Source organism: Antedon bifida, chromosome 5 (genome assembly GCF_963402885.1).
Source record: "Antedon bifida chromosome 5, ecAntBifi1.1, whole genome shotgun sequence".
Taxonomy (NCBI): domain Eukaryota; kingdom Metazoa; phylum Echinodermata; class Crinoidea; order Comatulida; family Antedonidae; genus Antedon; species Antedon bifida.
In genome coordinates this window covers 3,554,292-3,579,194 of record NC_136230.1, presented here as the reverse complement: position 1 = coordinate 3,579,194, position 24,903 = coordinate 3,554,292, and the positions used below count along the sequence as shown (strand labels likewise).

The window sequence follows — 24,903 nt, the reverse complement described above, 5'->3', positions numbered from 1 at the left end:
GAAATGTATTTACATACTTTACGAGGACTTACAATCAAACAACACACTTTGCCTACATCTTCTTAACGTCTTGTTTACCTTTGCTAATGGCAAGTTTTTAAAAAACACGATGACATCAACTCAACATACATAGAGTTCTTGGAAAAAAGTCTTAGAAAAACAAATATGACATTTTCAATGATATAAAATCTTGAATAAACATAATTTAAATTTTGAAATGTTATTTCCAACTGACGTGAATTCAAAAGTTAGTGCTACCCAATTTCTCAACAATATTTTATTTCTCAACTTGATTTTATTGTTTTTATTTTTCTGCTGAACCACTTTGTAAATCAATGCTTTAGTATAAAGACAGAATAAATGAATATACTGATTGTAATCTATTGCGTTATTAATTTTATGTAATATTTTGTTAAAAGGAATAAACAAAAAATAATTTCACATATAGTATTCAACTAGTCTGATTAGTTTTTAATTGCTTTCAATGAATAATATGAAATATAACTTCCCTTTTTATTGTGCTATTTAAGTAAAAAATTGCAAAAGCCATTCAAACTAGAAATAAATTATCATCATCCTCATCACAGATCATGTCATCCATTTTTCATTTCCTTTTCTTTGAAGCTATGACCAGTTTGAATTTCCGAGATATCTTCTGATGCCATCTCTCCATTTTCTCTTTTTTCCTCTTCCAGTTCTTGGTTACCATTCTGTGGCTCTTTTTGTCCATAGATTGTCCGGTATTCTTGTTATATGTGCTGCCAATTCCTTTTCATTTCTTTAATTAACAAGAAATAGTTCTTACAAGGTGTACACACACCTTTCGCCAAAACTATTTACCATAGAAGAAGGATTTTACCATTGTTCACTGATAAATAACGTTGTCAGCCAAACAAAAACATTGTTTATTAAACAGGTAGACTACATGTCTCATAGACTCTCTTATCCCAGACGTACTTTGGGGTGTGAGCATGCCCAGTCCGAGTTTTACAATAAGCTACTGCATGGTAACTGTTTCCTAATGATTCCATTCTCTGGAATATAACTTCCTAAAGGAGTGACGCGAAAATAATAAATAATACTAGGAGATAAATACATTCATAAAGTCTTAAGGCTCTTGAAAGCTTCTTCTTTTTCTTTTAGATTCTTTGCCAGATTTGCTGCAGATTGAGGATAGTACGTTAATTGTTAAATTCTTTGTTTACTAACTATTTTATGTATGTAATGCTCATGTCAGCTATATTTGCAAATTTAAAGCAGCACCCAGAGGAGAAAAATAGTAATAATATGTTGTAGAAGAAAACAGTTTCGATACAGTAACATCTTCCAAATTTAATAATAATAATTCATTTTTAAGTAAATCCTTATTTTTCATTCAAAGTACCTGTCTACCTGTCGGGAGACTTCATTAGAAAACACACCTCCAATTTTCTTTTTCTAATTCTATATATAGTCCACTGGGTGGGATGTCGCAATTGTAACTTTATCCATTAAAACAAATTGCTTTTTATAATACAAATTGAATTTTGAATTTCATAATTTCAAAATCTTATAAGACAGAACAATGTAAAGTGTGAGATGTTACTGTACTGAGATAATAAAAATATGTATCACTCAGTATTCAGCCAATCAAAACCTGCTGTGAAAGTGGGTCATACTTTTTTGCTTTCCATAAAATAATTTGATGAAATTATAGGTTTTGCTTAAAGCATCTCATATCCATTTCTGCAACATATGAAATTAATTTTTTTTCTGTGGAGTATGAATTTCAAAATCCTAATATTTTATTCTGTGTACTTTAATATAACTAATAATTTAATATGTTTTTGCTGTAGTTATATTTTATACTTATAGCATGCGTCGTCAAATATCAAAGTACTACCAATAAATTCTACTGTATTATTTACTGTTTATGTCAAAATATTGTACAAGAATATGATTATGAATATATTAATTTGTGAATAGAATAGAATATTTGTAATGTACATTTGAAAGATTAACAATAATTTTTTATTTTGTAACCGTCTCAATTTATCACACTAGTAACTGGTAGTTACTATGAAATTAATTTTATGTTGACATAATTTTGTTAAATTTAAACAAACAAAACTTCAAGCGATAGATAAAAACTTCTTAAAATTTAAAAAACTCTGCATGAAATTATAATAACAGATACATGTTTTCTCCATAGATTTGTATTAATTTCCATACAGCATGAGCTACTGATCATTGTGTTGTCTTTTGTATATTTTTTGCATTTATTGTACGCCTATTGTTTTCAAGATCTTTTTTTATGTTAATATTTTCATTATTTTCAAATGAGTTTTGACGTGTTTTCAGCTACATCTTGCTTTATTCACCCCAGTCAATATAAGTCCATTTTTTTCTTCCTTTAATGCGTATGCATAGTGTGGTTGATTCATAGGCCTATTTATTTTTGTTTTATCATGCTTAACTATTTTATTTTCTGCAAGTAATTTGTTTTCGTATCGCCATATCTATGTCCATGACTAAAACTATCGAAACATTAAATTAACATATGAATCAATCCATTCATCCCATCATTCTGCATTATCAGACCACTTGCGTATGTATACATAACACAGGTGTTAATACAAATTTGCATTTTTACATTCTTTTCTGCTTTATTCACATTATATTTTTTGTTTCTTATTTCTCTGTTTGTAATGGATTCAGCATGGTTTATCTTTTGACATGGATAAATGAATATTTGATTGAATACCTTTAACACTACGCTATCACTAGCAAACAAAACTTAACATAAGATTCCTAACACGCATCAATTCATCCCATAATCTGGTTATCCGGTGCCTTGCATGCATACATAATACAGGTCACTGTGATTTTGCATACTTTTTTTTTATATATTGCATGAGCATCATATATTTAAAGAGCTAATCTAGGCCTCATATATTTATTCAGTTTAATTCCTTGTATTCCCAGGGCATTTAGTCATGTGCATAATGTAATAATAATATAATGGGTTTTTAGCTTTTTAAACATAAAAAAGTCCCATGATATGATGTATTTATTAAACCAGTGTTTTTGTATTTACAAATAATTTTTGTTTTTAAAAGACCATCCCTACCTTATTTTTCCATAAAGCCTGCTAACATGCTATATGTTGGACGGTATAAATGCACCCTGTTTCATGGGCTTTATTCAAATCGTTCTTTTTTTTATTCTACTGCAGTTACTGTGCAGTTACTGCAGTAACTATAATCATGCACAGTGTTTACTATTTTTCCATAAAGTCTGCTAACATGCTATATGTTGGACGGTATAAACGCACCCTGTTTCATGGGTTAATTTATTCAAATCATTTTTTTTTATTCTACTGCAGTTACTGCAGTAACTAATCATGCACAATGTTTACTGCAGTGAATTTAATCAAAAGCGTACATTGTACTAAATTGAAATAATATGCTATTGCAGTAAAAATATGTAGTTACTGCAGTAACTGCAATATAATAATTTTTCCATGATCCCTTTAGTTAAATGTGAACATGTTTACAAATGGATTTCAATATTCCAACCATTAATTTATTTAATATATTATTTTGAATTCTGATTATGAAAATCAATAAATATCAGTTACAGTAATTATAGAAAATTTGAGAAACTGTCTGGTGGTCGATTTTGGTTGCCTTATCTTTGTATAAATGATGTCCCTGTAAAACATATATTATTCTACATCCTTCAGACTGTAATTACAATAGATTATAAACAGATTAGTTTCTATGATACAATATTAAAAAATGAAATTTATTGATGGTGTTTTTTTAAATGATGCTTAAGATAACAGTTGGTAATGGTGTGTAAAGTACGTATTGATTGATTGATTTTATTTGATATTCATACATAAAAGTTAAAATATACAATGTATAAAAAGAATACCTGGATAACCCATTAAGTCGACAAAAAGTAAACTTATTTCCAATGGGGTCCAATCCGTAATGACTGAAAAGTGAGTGGTTGGGCCTAGTACAATTATCGTTAAGTATGACTCAGTAAAAATGAAAAAACAAGAAAATACATACAAGACAAGAAAACATCAAAAAAACAATATTAAAAATAGCTTAATTAAACTGAAATACCAAGCTGTTCATTATTAAAATATTCTTTAAGTTTTATTTTGAAGGTTGCATTATTTTGTATTGATTTGAGTGAATTGGGGAGCCTGTTCCAGTCACGGATACCTAAGAAATAAAAAGTCGTATCATTAACGCCAGTAGCCTTAGGAGTGACAAAATTAAATGTTGTACCCCTGGTGAAATGGTTGTGATGATCAGAAATTAACAAAAAGTTATCCTTAAGGAAAGAAGGCGTATTAAAGTTATAACGAATTTTGTGAACATAATTTAATCTTAAAAACTTATTTCTGAGGCTGACATTAAGAAACCCAAGATCGGAAAGCTCTTTGGCACCTATGTGAGACCTCGGACCAACATTTAAAATGAAACGTGCCATCTTGTTTTGGGCAGTTTGTAATTTATGTTTAAGATTCTTATTGACACCGCCGTACCATGCCGAGGCAGAATAGTCAAATGTACATTGTATTAAAGCAGTGCTTAATAGTTTACGACATTTTTTATTCAAGCACGAACTTTGCCTATGTAAAAACTTCAACCTTGACTTAACTTTACTGATAACACTAGTTGCAATGATATCACATGATACATATTGGTCTAAATCAATACCCAAATATTTAACTTGCTTAGTACTTTTGATTCTACGGCCCATTAATTCTACAGAAAACTCTTTTACTTTGTTAAGCTTCGCTCTGCTACCAAATACTTTCGGTTTTGCCAACATGTAAAGATAATTTGTTTTCAGTTAACCAGTCCTGGCACTTAGCTAGGACAGTACTTAATTTATGAGCGATTTTGGTGGCATCGTGATGAGAATACAGAATCGTAGAATCATCAGCATAAAGCAATAATTGAACATCAGAATCAATACAAGAAGCAATATCATTTAAATAACATAGAAAAAGAATAGGGCCCAAGATGCTACCTTGCGGTACACCATGAGTAACTATAAGAGGTTCAGAGCAGGTACCATTCACACTGACAACTTGTGTGCGGTTAGCGAGATAAGATTGAAACCAGTCAGTACACTTAAAACCCATGCATTTTAGCTTGTTAATTAAAATCACATGATCGACGGTATCGAAAGCTTTTTGTAAGTCAATTAGAACCATTCCAGTAAGAAGGCCTTTGGACTTATTGTTTTTTAAACCGTCGATGAGATTTATGAGGTTGCTTTCAGTTGAATGGGCCTGCCGAAAACCGGATTGATAGGCATAAAGTATATTATTTTTGGAAAGATACCTTTCAACTTGTATAGCTACAGATTTTTCAAGAATCTTAGATACCGTAGGCAGAATACTAATCGGCCGATAATTCTCAACATTTGTTCTAGTATTTTTCTTAAATAGAGGGGTAACTTTAGCAGTTTTAAGATCATGAGGAAAACAATTAGTTTTAAACGAAAGGTTAATGATATGAGCTATCGGTTCAGCCAAGATTATCGCACCGTCACGTAAGAATCTTGAGGGAATATTATCTAGACCGACGCTTTTGTTTACATTTAGGCTTTCGAGTTGAGTTTTAACAAATTCTATGGTAACAGGCTCTAGCTTAAACATTTTTCCTTTTAATTTAACGTAGTATTTAAGAAGATCGTTAGTGGACATGGTGAAAAAACCTATGCATTTTGGGAGTTTTTTGACGAGTGTTGACGCAACATTCGTGAAAAACTCATTAAAACGAGAGGCAACGCCTTTTGGACAGAAAGTTTGTGATTGCAAACATTTTAATATCTCATAAATGATAAATAATCTTGTATTTTGTCTACTTAAGCTCTGTCTACACTATATATATATTCTCTTTATTTAAAAAATACTGACCAATTTACATCTTGTGGCCAAATTGCGTGTAAAAACATGTCAAAAAATACATAAAAAGTGAAAGAATAAAAACAGCATAAAAAATGGAAAACACAATAAAAAAAAAAATACAAAAAAAAAACTATGTGAGAAAAGAAATACATATATAGACATTATGATGTCATATCACTACCATATTTGGGCATATCATGACTACCATATTTGGGGGCACACACTTTCTTTTTTGTCACATAAAGTTTGATAGTGTAGACAGAGCTTTACATGTATTCTCTTCTTTGAATCCATGTATAGTATAATGAATATAAGATTATACTATGTTACTTGTATTAATTGTTTAACCTTTAAGTTTAATATTCTTTTATTGTTAATTATTTATTTATTCTATCACCCCAAGACCTTTACATTGAAAAGCATCAGACATACTGCCTTTGCTGTAGAGATCCGATCCTAATTTTATAGCGACATTTTCAAAGTGCTTTGCCCCTCAATTATTGATTTCTTTAATTGTATTATCATTCCATCTGTTAATCTATTTCAGCTTCCTTAGTTTAACCATGAAGGAATCTTATTATTTCTTATCTTGGACAAAAATTGTACGGTGTTCCTCTATGTTTGTATTCATAACTGAAAATCGTGTAATATTGTTTTATTTTACAAAACGTGTGATTAATATTCCATTAATATAGTCACCAAAGATTGGGATGCTTTCTTAAGATTGATGCAAATTATGAAAAAAAAAACACATTTTTGATAATAATAAAAAATACAAGATCAACATTTGAAATCATCACATTTTTTTCAGCCTTTGTAATTAATTAATAAGTATTTTCTGTCACCCTTTGGTGTTTCTTACTTTGTACATGGATAAATAAGTTAGGCCTAACTTATTTCTCCATTCTTCGTATAATTTACTCATTTGTTCTTGAAAATTGTTTCATGATGGTTTCCGGAACATTGACTTTCTTGTTTTTTTCATTAAAACATTTTATTTTAATGTTGATGATTCATATACAGTATTCAATACAATTCACACCACACTTTGTCACTTCATATATGATATATATTTAAATCCATTGCAATTTATGTTATGCATATATAACTACCCACTTTCAATATCAATTAAAGTTTGCACTTGCTTGAAATAGTAGAAGAATCATGATTTTTAGGCTTGACAATAAACATTGAAACCTGCAAAGTAAAATAGTAATTGGCTCTTATCTTAGAAAATAGATTTCGTATATCATTATTAGAAGTGTCTACAGTGTTATAAAGTTTTTAGAAACTTATACCGTCAACTTTCCCAATACCAGACTCTCTGAAAACCAGAAACTCTCCCAATATCAGACTTTTCTTGAAGTCCAAACAGTCGCAAATTAATTTTTACCATTAAAAACACATTTCCCAATACCAGACTTTCCGGAAAACCAAACATTTTTGGCCAGCCGAAAGGTGTTGGGAGAGTTGACTGTTTCCTATTGTGGTTTAAAAAGATAATGATATTAATCAATTATTTAAATTACATTTATAAAGATAATGTTAAATTTTAATGTATCATTTTTATTTTAGTTTCACAGGACATAGCAAGTTTAAAACGTCAAAAGTTAGATTACGAAGAAATCACTCCATGTCTGAAAGATGTGACGAGAACGTGGGAGAAAATACTATCAAAACCTGATCGCAGTCGAGTTAGGTTCGATCCATACCTCATAGCTGATGCTGTTAGGGAAGGTTAGTTGACATATGCATATGGTGGGGCTCGAACCCATGACTTCCAGATTACTAGCGTGGCACTCATACCTTTATAATACAGAACTTGTGATGATGGCTAAGGTGGAATTCGAGCCCAAGTAAGCAGCGTGTACTGCACCAACAGGATATTGATTTGAACCCCCAACCTCCAGTTTACCAACCCGGCACTTGTATCTTTAGACCACCAAGCTTGCACTGATGGCTAGTGTTAAATTCAAGTCCAACGAAACACCATGTATTGCACCATACGTTTGATATGTTTAGTTCCAATATTTTAAATTACATTTGTAAGTCATGACAATTGTTTTTCATTCTTTATTTAGGTGTACCACGTCAGAAACGAGGAGAGATTTGGCTGTTTCTTGCCGAGCAGTATATGATTTCAAACACTATAACAGAATGTGATGATATGCCAAGATACAACAGTTTACTGAGCCAACTTACAACACATCAACATGCAATCCTTATAGATTTAGGTAAGGGATCATATCAAAATGATTGGAATGTAGTTACTGCAGTAACTCATTTTTTTACTGCAATAATGCAAAGTTTTTACAACAATGTAGAAGTTTATAAAGCAGTTATACCAATAAAAAATGTACAAGATTATTTTTTTTTTTAAAAGCTTTACTGAATATTTATCGCATAAACAAGTTAAAGAGTTTGAAATGTTTTTGATTACTGCAGTAGAATAATTGTTGACATGATCCCTGATCAATATTGTACTGTATCTTATATAACATTTTTACTTACTTTGGACGCAACTTCATTCAAGAAGTGTGCCACTGTTTCACAATAATAATAATAATAGTTCATTCTTATATAGCGCAAATTATAAGCAAGGTCTCAATGCGCTGCACATTATTATCCCCGTCATTTTTTGGATCAAACACATACTGTATGGAGACATACTCCCATAATTATACAGCTAGTAATCAGCGCATAGTTGTTTCTTGATATAACCGGTACCCATTTCGTACACCTTGGTGGAGAGAGGCAAATAAATTATTTATATATATATTTCTATTATACAGTACTAAAAAAAATACAGTTTGTTCCTAAAAATTGCTTTAAGCTTGTATTCATTTGTTTTTGCAGGACGTACATATCCAACTCACCCGTATTTCTCCAACCCACTTGGGCGTGGTCAGCTATCATTGTTTAACCTTTTAAAAGCCTACTCGTTACTGGATACAGAGGTTGGCTACTGTCAGGGACTTAGCTTTGTAGCTGGTCTATTACTTATGCATGTAAGTGTTAACAGTCAACCTTCTGAAACTGGGCCAGAAAAAATGTTAAAAACTCAAAATCAGACTTTTTTCCAGTTTCCAAATTTATTAATACTATTGAAATTACATTTGGAAAAACTCAAAGTTGTACAGTTTTTAGGATGAAAAAACTCTATTAAAACTTTTTTCCAGTTTCCAAATTCATTTAAAAGAAACTACAGTTTTTATTTCACTACCCGATTGTGTAATTTATTTGAAAGAGAAGTAAAGAGTAGTTTTTTTTACTAGTTGAATCATTACGACATTGGAACAGTTGACAACACTTGAGGGCTAACCATGATGCTTTTAAAGTTCAATTTGTTTTGAATATGATTTATTAAAATCTGAACCAAGGCTATGTTAAAGTATAAATAATTAATTGACTACAGCAGAACCCCTCTTGTGGGACATGCTGTCAGGTGACACTCCTTTTAAGGGGACACATTCCCCTTAAACGAATGGGACATCATATGTTTTAACTCTAAGCTCTGTCTACACTATCAAACTAGTTTGACAAAAAAAAGTGTGATGTGCCCAAATACGGTGGTGATATGCTTAAATATGGTAGTGATATGACATCATGATGTCCATATATGGGCAAATCACATTTTTTGTAACATAAAGTTTGATAGTGTAGACAGAGCTTTAGTTTGGGTCCTGAAAGTGCCCACCATTTCTACTGTACTGTATTCATAATTTTTTTTTTCTCATATTAGACTGAAGAGGAAGAATCATTTCAGATGTTACAATTTTTAATGTTCCAGCTTTCATTCAGGAGACAGTACAAACCAGACATGGTCGCTTTACAGGTACTTATTCTTTATGTATTTATATATGATGTTCCCTGAATAGGTGTTGGCAGTAGTGTTAAAACGTATATATTTCCCCTTGTAAATGTCATTAAGTGTCACCTTAATAGAGGTTTTCCCCTGAACAATGATGTCACAAAGAATTTTACTGTAATTTCTGAGGAGTGTCATTTCTAACTTTCTATCTAAAGCTTTGTCAAACTTTATGTGACTAAAAATGTGATGTGCCCATATATGGACATGATGATATCATATCACTACCATATCTGGGCATATCACTACCATATATGGGCACATCACACTTTTTTTGTCAAACTAGTTTGATAGTGTAGACAGAGCTTTAGTAATTAGCGTAGTAAGTGTCAACTATTAATATCCATGTATAGATAGATGTCGCAATTTAAATGCTGTTATCATTTATTGAACAGATACAAATGTACCAATTATCCCGGCTTCTACATGACCATTATCGACGATTGCATGATCATTTAGAGGTCAATGACATTGGTCCATCTCTTTACGCAGCAGCGTGGTTCCTTACGATATTCACCTCTCAATTCCCACTTGGATTTGTTGCAAGAATATTTGGTGAGTATGAACAAATATAAAATATATCAGAAAGATATTTTTAAACAAAATTATTTTTGTTTTTCACCTCAATTTAATTATCGTTATTTCAATTATTGGTACAGTAGAACCCCTATTAAGGGGACACCATCAGGGCCCATTGAAGTTTCGCCTTAATATTTATGTCCCCTATATAGGGGTTTAAGTTTGCTGTAGTGTAGTGTACATATTTTTCCTCTTGTTCATTTCAAGGGAAAGTGTATCCCCTTCCCAAAAAGGGATTCTACCAAGGGTGGATCCAGCATTATAGGGTAGGGAGGATGGATGGGGGGTTATGGGGGGGGGGGGGAGGGGGTTAAATATTTCATAACTGATAAAAACGATCCGCCAGTCCCAGAAAAAAAAATCATTTTATTTATAAGATATGGCTGTAACGTTTTAGTGGGTGGGGTCTAAAACCTGTTTATCCCCCGCCTAAATCCGCGCCTGTCTATTATATATTTTAATATTTTAATTTGTTTTCATTAAGGTTTTATTTCATATCGATACAGTGCATAAGCTGTTTCCTCAATAAATTAGTTTCATCTAGACTGGTTTTTTTTCTCTTTCTTTTTGGAAGTGTTGTAATTTTAGTATAACTAATTCCTCATGGACTTAATATATTATAATTCCTTTTTTGTTATGAATTCATGAGTTGTATCCAGGTTTCTTTGTTATTGTTGAGGCACTGGTTGGTCCATTCTCAGTACTTGAGTCATTTTAACCACAAAGTATTTAGTGAACACAGACATAGGTGTCTACCATAGTTAAAAGGCCTGAGTCACAAGCTTTACAGCTATTCTCTCTTTTGTTTGGACCCCTCTGCATGGTCCATTGGACTGGAACTGTGAATAAGAGTTTCAGAAGCTATGAGTATAGTTGCAAGTTGGGTGTTCACTTGTTAAGATTATTACGCTTGGAGACTTGTCTGGTGTTGTGTTATTTGTTTAAAAACTGAAAGGTATATTTTTGTATTTTGTTATTAATAATTTTCTTTTATATTTTTTCTTTTTAATGATTATTAACTGTGTTATTGTTTTTTTAGGATTGTATAAGAAAGATATAAAAACATACATAAATGTTATATTACAAAATATAGGCAACAAGTTTGATTATTATTATTATTATTATTTTTAAAATCATAGTCATCATAGACGGAATGACCTTTGACATGAGCTTTGATAGTTACATTTGTACTACAGTTATGGTATAATAATTATTTATACACCATATATATTCATTTTCAGGCAATCCTTGATTTAACTATTTCTTTTAATTCATATGTTGGGCACTGGTTCAACAAATCTTAAAAATGAAACTGAAATTCTTATTTGTAAAAAAAAACATGATTATTGTTTCAATATTTATACTGCACTCCTCAATTGTCAACTCCGAAGTGAACACCCCTTGAAAATAAATGGAACAGTCAGTTAGTAGTGACGTTTGACATTGTAACCATACATAATACTAATCTTTAGATTATATTTCATAAATCATAATTCATATTAAATACCAAGTTTGAGAGGTTTAGAAAATAAAACAGTTGAATTGTATAGTACAATAACAATAGACTCTCAAGTACTTCAGTAATTGTTATAACATATCAGTTTCTTCTGCCCTTGATGATTAAGTACAATGTCACTTTTTAGTTATAATCATCTTATTTAAAGTAAAATCTAGAAGAGGAAATAAAGAATGTACAGCTTACAGGTATTTAGAATTACTCTAGTTTAAAGTATGAGGCAACCATGTCCAGGTTTCTACATCCTTGTACAGGAGGTTGGAGGATTTAGTTTGTTCAGTGTACATCAGCACACAAGAAAAAAAACACAACTTGTTTTTATTGTCCAGAAGTAAATTAGTTTAGATTGAGAAAAAAAAAGAATGGAAAAAAGACACAAATCGCTTTGGTACAGTTTACTATAGACACATCAGGCCTGTTTTATAGATACGCTATCTAAAGCTCTTTCTACACTATAAAACTTTACGTAACAAGAAAATCTGATGTGCCCATATATGGACATCATCACTACCATATTTGGGCACATTTTTCGTCAAGTTTGATAGTGTAGATGGAGCTTAAATAAAAATAGTGCATCTTTCAGAAGAGTTTTGTGTTATCATAGGCTACTGATTCTTTAGCCCTTGTCGTTATGTGCAGACGAATGAGTGCCGTTTGGTGGCAGCAGTATGATACGAAAAGGTGTTGTATGTGCCGTCTGCACCTGAGCACAATTCAGTCTAGTTAGGTCCAAGACACAGGTTATCAGTGCCCCACATTTACATTCCAAAATCCAAGGCTATTTAACAGGTAGATAGGTAAAGCTATACATTATGTAAATAGATGTAAAATGTTTATTAATCCACTGATGTCATCAATTTCACATTACACCTATTACAGATTTAATTCATTCTGATCCATGATAATCCTCAATTAAGCCACTTAAATCATCCATAATCTCTCTATAATCTCGCTTAATCTGTATACATTCTCAGTAAACATGAAGTTAGTTTATTGTTTTTAGAATGCTTTCAGACATATAGGTATCGATTTTTCCTTTCAAAACTAAGGTTTTTTTTTTTCAGAATGTAAAATTCTTGTAAGCTTGATAAAAATAGTTTTGTGAAAGGTTATACTGATTTGCTTACAATGAGAATGATTTACAATAACATATCAACTGAATTGCAAAAATATGTTTTGAATTGGCCATGAACATAGAATTCTACTGTACATTTAGATGGAAGTCCATGTACAGTACTTTTGGTAAAAAGCATGTCACATTGAAGAAGATAGGTTTATGCATGTAGCATACAGTATATGGTACAATAGAGGAAAACACTGTGACTTATTCGCACATGTGAACATGTGTATTTAGCACCTTGCGTTGACCTTGAGACTCCATTTTCAGGGCCATTTATGTTCTATAATGTTGCTATAAAGCTCTGTCTACACTATCAAATTTTATGTGACTAAATATGTGATATGCCCATATATGGACATGATATATCACTACCATATTTGAGCATGTCATTTGTCAAACTAGTTTGATAGTGTAGACAGAGGTGTTCTCACCTTATTAACCTGTGTCATCTTATCTTTTGCAGACTTGATATTCTTGCAAGGTTTTGATGTCATATTCAAAGTAGCTCTGATTATCCTTGGCAGTCACGAGGAACTGATCTTGCAGTGCGATGGCTTTGAAGCAATTATTGAATTCCTAAAGGATACTCTTCCATCTCTTGGTATTGTGCAGATGGAAAAAGTCATCAATAAGGTATGCGTACTCACTGGCTAAACCCAGGGTTTAAGAAGTCCCAGAAATTAAGGGGCCCAGAGCTTAAGAGGCCCCAGAGTATGAGCAGCACCAATGCTACTACCCAGCTTCGGAGAAATGACTTCACATCACTTAGAAATGATAAACCAGAGGCCTTTTCCCTTCCACCTCTTGGTATTGTGCAGATGGAAAAAGTCATCAATAAGGTAGAAATTAGTGGTGGTCAGTGGCGTAACAGCACTCCCAGGGTATAATCCAGAGGCACCAGAGCATGAGAACGCTCACTGGCTAAACCCAGGCACCTCAAAGCTTAAGAGAACCCAGAGCTTAAGGAGCCCCAGAGCATGAGCAGTACCAATGAAACTTCACAGCATTGGAGAGCCTCATAAAAATGCTAAACCAGGGGCATTTTCCCATATATTCTTTGGAATTATCTTCAATTCAATATTTTTCTTTTATGTTTTTTTTTACATTTTATTAATTTTTTTTTCACTATTAATTTAACATATAAATAAGGATTACAAATACATACACATATATATTTTTCACAAACAGGAAATAACCAGGAAAAATTTCAATGTAATTGGATTTTACGTATGTGATGTTGGTTGGTCCTATTCCGTACATATAGATTCTAATGTATCCTTTCTTGCAGGCATTCGAATTGGATATATCTAAGGAGTTGCACGCTTATGAAGTAGAGTACCACGTTATTCAAGACGAAATGGTGAACACTCCGCATTCAGGTGATCAGCTAGCTACGTTAGAGTCGGCTAATTTGAAGCTGAAAAGACAGAACATGGAGTTAATAGAACAGCTGCAATCAGCAAGGAACGCAAGACACAGCCAAGAAGCAACTGTACAACACCTACAGGTATGAAACTTAAGCTCTGTCCACACTATCAAACTAGTTTGACAAAAAAAGTGTGCCCATGTAGTGATATGACATCATTGTGTCCATATAAGGGCACATCACATTTTTTTGTCACATCGTTTGATAGACAGAGCTTTAGGAACAAGTTAGGTAGTATTCATATGGGGAAGTTGGGACGGGGAAGTTTTGATGGATTCCAGTTCAGGCGACAACTTAAAACGCATTAATGCATAGTCCCTAAGTTGCCAAGTTGTGCAAATCAAAAGCTCCTTAGTTGAATGTTTTTTGCATCCAATACAAATACAGAAGATAGAAGATATATTCCTAAAGTTTATTTTACCCAACAATTTTATAAACCTTGTATGATCTCCATTTTTTTATAGGCATCAGAAACTAAGCTGAGATCCGAGAAAAGGACACTTGAATTGGAACGAGAAGCGTTGCTAAGCACAATTAAGAAGCTGCAGTCTCTTATCCCGGAAAACGTGCTCCAAGATGCCGGAATCAACTTCTCTTTCCCTCCAAAAAATATGAAGAGCATTGTAACGAATAAAAATAAGGAAAAGAGTATGAACTCAGTTGATGATCTCGAAATGGATCTATCAATTGTGACTCCAATAAAGAGGACTGGTCCACGCCCAAGGGTGTCGAGCAGCGGCAGCTCTGGGAGTGAACTCAGCTCCAGTACGTATAGTGAGGACTCTGCAGCAATGAATGGATCCCAGGAACACTGATATTCAAGAGAATGACCGACTCTAAAATTTGGTGTTTCTGGAGGAATTAATTCCAAAGTAACTAGTTCCAGTTCAGTGATCAAAGGCATTTTCAGTTTTCCTCAGAAATCAGATAATTGATTGATTAAAACTTGTTGATCTGGGAGCAAACTTTATGGTTGATGAAATCCTCGAGATTTATCAGTGCATTGATACCGGACATGTTATATTGTGGTTTTGTGCTATTATTCTACAATGGTGGTTTTGAGTGGTTCTATACTACTGCAATTGTGGTTTAACAATACTGTAAGATGTTTCTCCCCATACCTACACATAGAGATAACAGAGACATATCAATTCATTGATGCTGTACCTTGCTATGAATATTGTATTGTGGTTTTGTGCTACTACAGTATTCCACAGTAAATGGTAGTTAACGTGTGGTTCTATACTACACAGCGTAGCTCACGCAGAGATGATATATCAGTTCATTGACCTGGAAATACATATTACGTTGTGGTTTTGTGCTACTACAGTATTTCACAGTAAATGGTGGTTACTGAGTGGTTTTATACTACATGTGGACACTGCAAGATGATTCTGAACATATCTACACAGCCTAGAGATAGCTCACACAGGGAGGATATATCTGATCCTTAATACCAGGTATTACATTGTGGATTTGTGCTACTATACAGTATTCACAGTAAATGGTGGTTACTAAGTGGTTCTATACTACATGTGGACACTGCAAGATGTTTTTGGACATATCTACATAACATTAAGATACATTACCATAAGGATTGCATACATCATTCTGGTGCTATATGTAGCACAATGAAACATGTTTTTCTGCTACACAATGGTATCATTGCATAGCATTGTAAAACTTACTGTACACTATGCTACATGCCCATGGATGTAACTGTAGCACAGTGAAACATGGTTTCCTGCTACACAATGGTATCATTGTATAGCACTGTTGTTACCATGTAAAACTTACTGTACACTATGCTACAGTACATACCCATTAATATGTTCTGTAACTGTAGCACAGTGAAACATGGTCTCCTGCTACACAATGGTATCATTGCATAGCGTTTTTGTTACCATGTAAAACTTACTGTACACTATGCTACAGTACATACCCATTGATATGTTACTGTAACTGTAGCACAGTGAAACACGGTTTCCTGCTACACAATGGGACCAATACTCTATCCAAAGCTGGTGCTACTGTCTTATATCAATGTATATCTAACATAGTTTTGAATATACAAAGGTCACATAAGGTCATACAAAGGTCACATGTTTATATTTCTACACAAAAAAAATTGACCAAATTCTGAATTTAAAGTTTACCAAACTAATGTACAAAGTGTTGTAGCTTCCATTTAGACATGCCTTGAGTAGATATGTAAGGCTACTAGTATTTCCAAACAGTTTTGTAAATAAAAATGTACAGTTTAGTACTACCTGTAGTGGTCAGAATAATCAAATGGGCTTAAGTTTAAAAAAAAAACCTAAGCAAATATGTTTTCGTTTTTGTTTCTTAAATCTTAAATTACGAAGTCCATTCCATTTTCAGTTTTTCAATTATTTTTACTTCGGTTGTTGACAGCCTTGCTGCACACAGCACACGCACAGTTATCTATGACATGCAATAAATAAATTTGGTTTTATTGAGGCTGATGTATGGGCGTATTTGGGCATCTGTACTTGTAATATTAAAGATGCATTGTCCCCCAAAAAACATGAAAAATGAAGATTAATTAAATCAGACTTTAAATAGGTCATTTTGCAGTTTTAATACAGTTATTCATTTCTGTAAAAAAAACCAAAATATAATTATTATTTCACTTATAAAAATACAAAAGAAACGGTTAATTTTAACCAAATACCATATTTTTTGCTTTAAATTAATTTTTTTCAGGTAAATCTTTTTCTTTTCGATCCAGTTTTTGGTCAAAGTGAATAACTATTATGTGATATTAAAATGCCATATATTCAACAACAAATTTGAAATATTTGTTTAGGGGGACAATGTATATTTAACCATTGTTTCAACAACATGAAAGCTACCCAAAGATCTCCATCACTGTTAACAATCTCTTCCTTGCCTGGTTATACAGTATAATGTATGTATTTGGTATTCAAGTAAAAGTGTATAGAGACCATATATGAATGTTAAATAAAATAGATCGTTGAGTATAAAAGATATTTTAGGTAAATTATAAAATGTATTAAATTATGAATGAAATATGTGAGATTAAAAATCGTTCATTTCAGAAACTTTTGTTTTGTTAAAAAGTAAATATATTATTGTTCACAAGAATTCTATGTGATAGACTTGAGGAAGAGGGGAGACTATGACAAGATAGTTGCACACCTCGACCTACCTAGAAAATGTGAAAATAAAATGAAGTTTTCCAAAAGTGTGCTAGGTCGCTGTATAAGCGTTCGTTGCCAGAAGAACGGACAATTTACACAGACGAGCGGTAATGGTACGCAGAAAACCGCGTAGCTTGTTCCACGTATAATCTCTATCTATCCTGAGCGGAAACCGCTTGTCCGCTCCGTGTTGTGTGTATGGTCATATTAAGGAATAACATAGATTCTATATTTGTATTACCGTTACTGCTCGTCTGACATGTAAATTGGCCTTAAGGGAGGTTTAAGAGCCTTGGACGGTGAGCAGGATACACAGGCTGTTGTGCGTCTCTCTCCCCACTAAAGACAAATTGGCAATGTGAGCTTACTGTACAGTGTCAAGAACCAAAAAATGTATATACTGTACGTGCAACACTTTTGTAGATATAGATGATTGTAAAGATATAGAATTGTAAAACTTGACAAACACATGTGTTATTAGCCTAAGAATGCAATGTATATTTTAACCTACTGATATATAGGCAAATACCCTTTGATCTAATGTATGTACAGTGTAACAAAGGGATGCCAATTTAATTATTAATTAATAATTTATTTGATTAGTAGAGGTGCTAAAATCTGATTAATAAAAAGCAATACTGAATTCTGTTGATGAGCAGAACGTTTTACGTTGTGAAACAACAAAGATAATTTTTTTTTTAGAAGGATTTCGATGAATATAGAAGTACTGTATTTAGATATTTAAAAATGCAATATAATGTGGACAAACTAGACATAAAATTCACTATTTGAATTTGACAACCTTAAATAAATGCAAGATACATAGGGACCACGTTAAAGTCATTCTACTGCGGTTACTGCAGTAACTACAGTTTGTTTACTTTTGAACCAGTTTATGCAATTATTTACCAATCATATTTTGGATGATCATACGCACTGTTTAATGCAGTGACCTCCTAAAGCTCTGTCTACACTATCAAACTAGTTGACAAAAAAAGTGTTACGTACCCAATATGGTAGTGATATGCCCAAATATGGTAGTGATATGACATCATCATGTCCATATATGTTTTTTGTCACATAAAGTTTTATTCTGTGTAGACAGAGCTTAATAAACTACTAAAACGACTAAAATCATACATTACTGCAGTAACTGCAGTAGAATGTTTTGGAGCAAACTGATTCAACACACAGTATATAATAATAATTACAACCAATGTACAGTCGAGTACTCACTCAAACTGAGGACTTACTGCATACGGTATTTAGTCATGTACACTATATTGACTAACAGTTTACATTTTGTACATTACATGTATTCTCGTATTAAGTGTATCAATAAAATACATGACACTACTGTATTTTCATTAGATTATTATTTTAAATAATACATTTTAAAAAGTCGACATTTTGAGCCTTTTTCAAAAAAATCCCTGTACTAAATAGTACAGGGATTTTTTCCAAAAAAGGCAAAATTTCGACCCATTTATTTTTCGACAAAACTGGTTACTATGGCTCTATAAGACGATACAAAGCAATATATAGCCTGTACTATAGTACAGGGATTTTTTTCGAAAAATGTCTAAAATTTTAAAATTCAATTATTATACGATAATATGGCTATATGTTGCTTTTTATCGTCTTATAGAGCCATAGTAACCAGTTTTGTCGAAAAATAAATGGGTCGACATTTTGGGCATTTTTCGAAAAAATCCCTGTACTATAGTACAGGGATTTTTTCCAAAAATGGCAAAATTTCGACCCATTTATTTTTCGACAAAACTTGTTACTATGGCTCTATAAGACGATAAAAACCAATATATAGCCATATTATGGCATAATAATTGAATTTTTAAAAGTCGACATTTTGGGCATTTTTCAAAAAAATCCCTGTACTAAATAATAGTACAGGGATTTTTTCCAAAAATGGCAAAATTTCGACCCATTTATTTTTCGACAAAACTTGTTACTATGGCTCTATAATACGATACAAAGCAATATATAGTGATATTATCGCATAATAATTGAATTTTTAAAAGTCGATATTTTGGGCATTTTTCGAAAAAATCCCTGCACTATAGTACAGGGATTTTTTCCAAAAAAGGTAAAATTTCGACCCATTTATTTTTCGACGAAACTGGTTACTATGGCTCTATAAGACGATACAAAGCAATATATAGCCATATTATCGCATAATAATTGAATTTTTAAAAGTCGATATTTTGGGCATTTTTCAAAAAAATCCCTGTACTATAGTACATGGATTTTTTCCAAAAAAGGCAAAATTTCGACCCATTTATTTTTCGACAAAACTGGTTACTATGGCTCTATAAGACGATACAAAGCAATATATAGCCATACTATCGTATAATAATTGAATTTTAAAAAGTCGACATTTTGGGCATTTTTCGAAAAAATCCCTGTACTATAGTACAGGGATTTTTTCCAAAAAAGGCAAAATTTCGACCCATTTATTTTTCGACAAAACTGGTTGCTATGGCTCTATAAGACGATACAAAGCAATATATAGCCATATTATTGCATAATAATTGAATTTTTAAAAGTCGACATTTTGGGATTTTTTCCAAAAAAGGCAAAACTTCGACCCTTTTATTTTTCGACAAAACTGGTTACTATGGCTCTATAAGACGATACAAAGCAATATATAGCCATATTATCGTATAATAATTGAATTTTAAAAAGTCACCATTTGGATATTTTTCCAAAAAAATCTCGAGTCTGCTGCCACCTATTCGCTTATAAGTGTTATTTAAGTCTGTATTTCATTTTTCTATTAACGCACCAAATATTGTTCCCGACTACTACCGATTTAAACGTGCATGTTCAAATAAATAAATACACTTTTTCTCGTCTCTCCTATAGCTCGAATTTTCTCCCTTCTATTCGGTCGCGTATATCGATCGGGCTCTGGTATATTGCTCCAAATCTCACCCTTTCTCCTTCGTCTACTACAGGTAGGCCTACAGTATATTGCACGGATCATGTTCACTAACAACTCGTAATTACGATAATATTCTTATGTACTGTACTGAAATTCAAACTACCAACTTTTTAAAAATTCAATTAGGCCTACTATGCCATCTTATGGGGTGCCACGTAACATAACACATTTTTATTGAGATGGTCGAAGTTTGTCCGTTTTTTTAAATGATGTATAGGAAATAGAACCTTCCTCATCAGAGTGATATACAATAAACTTACATAAGATATTGATACATTTAATATCTTTTTTATTGTACAATTTGTAGCAGTGTATTTGATTGGTGCAATTTAATAAATGACGTAATAGATTTACATAATGTGTTTCTGATGTTATATAGAACCTACACGCTCTCTCTCCCCAAAAGATAGCGAACTAAACGGACTGCGTGTGTGAATATTTTCTATTCAGTTGTTTTGTTTACGTACAAAATACATAAAGCTTCAATTCTGAATAAGCAATATTTAGGAAAACTTCATCGCAAAATGAAAATTATCCGCGTAACACTGATTGCGTTTGCGTTGTTGACAGACATGCAACGCACAAGTTGTGAAATGTACACCATCATATCGCAATCTTCTCTACAAGGATGGAGTTATGAGATGGCGCACATGCACCGGATCTCATGTTTGTTAGCCTGTTCAAGAAAAGTCTTTTGCTGGTCCTTAAACTACAGCTCACAAGATGGTCGCTGTCAAATCAACAAACAACGAAGAGCAACAACATCAATTGGAAACTTTAGAAAAGACAATTTGTTCCAATACTTCGAAAAGGTATTTGTTTATTTTTGTCTTAAAGATGTACTGTCCCCCTGAAAAAATAATTCTTAAAAATGTTTTTGTTGAATATTCCATTTTAATGTAACATAATAGTCATCCACTTTGACCAAAAATTGGATCGAAAAAAATGTATTTACCTGAAAAAATGTAATTTAAAGCAAAATTGTCAAATTGGCTGCCAGCCAATGGATTTTTGGTTGAATTTAATCATTTATTTTGTCATTTTACAAGTTTTTTTTCTATAGAAGTGATTAACTTTATTAAAACTACAAAATAACATATTCAAAGTCTGATTTAATTAATCTTCATTTTTCATGTTTTTGGGGGACAATACATCTTTAACGCACTCTCTACACAATCAAACTAGTGTTAGTGGTAGTGATGTTATTAAACATGGTAGTGAGATAATAATTCATTTATCGTAAAAGTTATAGCATATTAATTTATTTTAACAACAAACCAATATTACAATACTGTTATTAGTATTAGTATTATTATTATTAATTATAATCATTATCATATTTTTGGAATTACAACGTGACTACTGATTAAAAACCTTTATTCACATCCCTTCAATTATCTAGTAATTTACCATTTTTATATAAATTTAAAATATAAGTCAACTAAAGATTCTTTATTGACTTTGCTTTTCCAATACAACATTAAAATACAGCATATAGACCATGATTAAAGTGAGATTTACATAACAGTGTAATATTACTATAAATTATATAATATTTTAGAATTATTATTTATAACATTTTCAATAAATTATTGTTGGTAATCTATCTTTCAGGTCTTAGAAGGAGATTTCGTTCAAAGTAAGTTACATTTATTAAAATAGAAAAATGTATTCAATATTCAATAACAATTTAAAATGGTATCACAAAAATTGTCACATCACAATAAATAAATCGCTCAAAAAAAATCAAAATAATGTTGTGACCAATAAATCGATTTTACTGAAACATTTATCGTAAAAAAAAACAAACTTAAATACAAACATATAAAGCAAGCTGTTTGCCAAGTAATACAACTGATAACTTCTTTTCACAAATTCGAATAAAATGTTTATTTCTGCTCACACCTTTCGACTATCTAGTCGCCCTGTTCTACTAGGCCCTATATTTTCTAAAAACATTCGTCTCAAAATTAAAAAAGACCATTGCGGAGGAAAAGATTTGTAATAACTACATCTTTTGCTACTAACGTACTATTGTTTTCAGACGGTGTCTATTTTGTTTTGGCTGAAGTTACTTACGACGAGGCAGCTGACAAATGTACTGATAATTTAGGTGGTTTGGCGTCTTACGACAATCTGTACAACGCTTTTCAACCTCGTCTTGAGCACTGTTCTGAGGGCTGGCTTATCAGTGAAGAGATTGCCTTTAGTGCGCTTTCTGACGACAAGTGCAAGTTGCAGTTATCAAATCTACGAACCAACGTATTTCCCTTCAAGTCGTATCTCAGCGGATACTATTGCTATAAAGAATACAATCAAGTATTCAATGTCACCACATATATCCCAGAAGATCAGAGAATAATTCGGCTAACCGGTACAAACTCGAAGAAGCTAAACTTTGAGGAATCTAGCGTGTTCTGTGCCGATAAGTTTAGAGGTCGACTTGCCACTCCCCTTGAGGTACACGATATTTGTTACACCAAAGGCGCTTGTTTTTGCCCTGTACCGTTTGACATTGACTTTGCTTGGTTGTCTAGTGGTCTAGCTGGTTATCCATGTACTAACAAACCGTCCTCTGATTATTGGCTTTACCCAACTGCCAATGACGTCATGTTAAGAGACCCAGGAATTGAATATTTTGCAATGTGTTACGTTCCTCTCCCGGACATACCACCTGTTGCAGTTCCAGATCCATTTCCCGCTCACCGTGTTATTCTCGTCCGTGGTGTTAGGCGGTACACACTGACGTACCAAGAGGCAATAGACATGTGTGAGGCGTATGGAGGAGAGCTGGCCACACGGTCACAGGTAGTGCACGCACATTCAGTTGGATTTGATTGCTGCAATGTAGGCTGGCTTGCAGATTCGAACCCTATTTATGTTTTAACAACTTCAAGAACCGGATGTGGTGGTACCGGCATTTTTGAAATTGGTTGGAACATTCGTGAGACCAATGATGGCTATTGTTACATGTAATAAATGATGTTATGCGGCCTGGTGGAAGGGAGAGTGAAAGGGTGTCCATTCACGCCACTATCTAGATTGATAGAGATAGTCTTTTCATTGTATGTTATGATTAACAATACACATGGAACGATAGAAAATCTACAAGAGTGAACGGTGTCTATGAGTTGAACACGAGTGAACAAATTTAAATCTACGACAGAGAACAACTATGAGAGTAAACGAAGCTATGAGAGTAAACATTCTACAAAGTGACCAAAATTACGAGAGTGAACGAAGCTATGAGAGTGAACATTCTACAGAGTGGCCAAACTACGAGAGTGAACGAAGCTATGAGAGTAAACATTCTACAGAGTGACCAAACTGCGAGAGTGAACGAAGCTATGAGAGTGAATATTCTACAGAGTGAACGAAACTACGAGAGTGAACGAAGCTATGAGAGTGAACATTCTACAGAGTGACCAAAACTACGATAGTAAACATTCTACAGAGTGAACGAAACTACGAGAGTGAACGAAGCTATGAGAGTAAACATTCTACAGAGTGACCAAACTGCGAGAGTGAACGAAGCTATGAGAGTGAATATTCTACAGAGTGAACGAAACTACGAGAGTAAACGAAACTACGAGAATGAACATTCTACAGAGTGAACGAAACTACGAGAGTGAACGAAGCTATGAGAGTGAACGAAGCTATGAGAGTAAACATTCTACAGAGTGACCAAAATGACGAGAGTGAAGGAAGCTATGAGAGTGAACATTCTACAGAGTGACCAAACTGCGAGAGTGAACGAAGCTATGAGAGTGAATATTCTACAGAGTGAACGAAACTACGAGAGTGAACGAAACTACGAGAGTGAACGAAACTACGAGAATGAACATTCTACAGAGTGAACGAAACTACGAGAGTGAACGAAACTACGAGAATGAACATTCTACAGAATGAACAAACTACGAGAGTGAACATATTCTACAAGAGTGAACGAAACTACGAGAGTGAACACATTCTACAGCGTGAACGAAACTACGAGAGTGAACACATTCTACAGCGTGAACCAAACTACGAGAGTGAGCGAAACTACGAGAGTGAACATATTCTACAGCGTGAACGAAACTACGAGAGTGAACATATTCTACAAGAGTGAACGAAACTACGAGAGTGAACATATTCTACAAGAGTGAACACATTCTACAGCGTGAACGAAACTACGAGAGTGAGCGAAACTACGAGAGTGAACACATTCTACAGCGTGAACGAAACTACGAGAGTGAGCGAAACTACGAGAGTGAACATATTCTACAGCGTGAACGAAACTACGAGAGTGAGCGAAACTACGAGAGTGAACATATTCTACAAGAGT

General features: G+C 33.0%; 1 protein-coding gene across 3 annotated transcripts in view; it reads left to right on the top strand.

The window, feature by feature from the left end:
- Positions 1–17,543, top strand: part of LOC144842860 (TBC1 domain family member 1-like) — a 49,040-nt gene extending 31,497 nt beyond the window's left edge. For 2 of the 3 annotated variants that reach the window (XM_078699415.1, XM_078699414.1), the window contains 9 exons: positions 1,144–1,176; positions 7,499–7,660; positions 8,005–8,157; positions 8,780–8,931; positions 9,666–9,758; positions 10,187–10,346; positions 13,470–13,639; positions 14,295–14,513; positions 14,897–17,543. In XM_078699415.1, coding sequence (XP_078555541.1) covers positions 1,144–1,176; positions 7,499–7,660; positions 8,005–8,157; positions 8,780–8,931; positions 9,666–9,758; positions 10,187–10,346; positions 13,470–13,639; positions 14,295–14,513; positions 14,897–15,247 — 1,493 coding nt within the window. In that variant the 3' untranslated portion in view covers positions 15,248–17,543. The remainder of the gene's footprint in view (positions 1–1,143; positions 1,177–7,498; positions 7,661–8,004; positions 8,158–8,779; positions 8,932–9,665; positions 9,759–10,186; positions 10,347–13,469; positions 13,640–14,294; positions 14,514–14,896) is intronic. The other variant, XM_078699416.1, reaches the window with a different exon arrangement.
- The last annotated feature ends 7,360 nt before the right edge of the window (positions 17,544–24,903 follow it).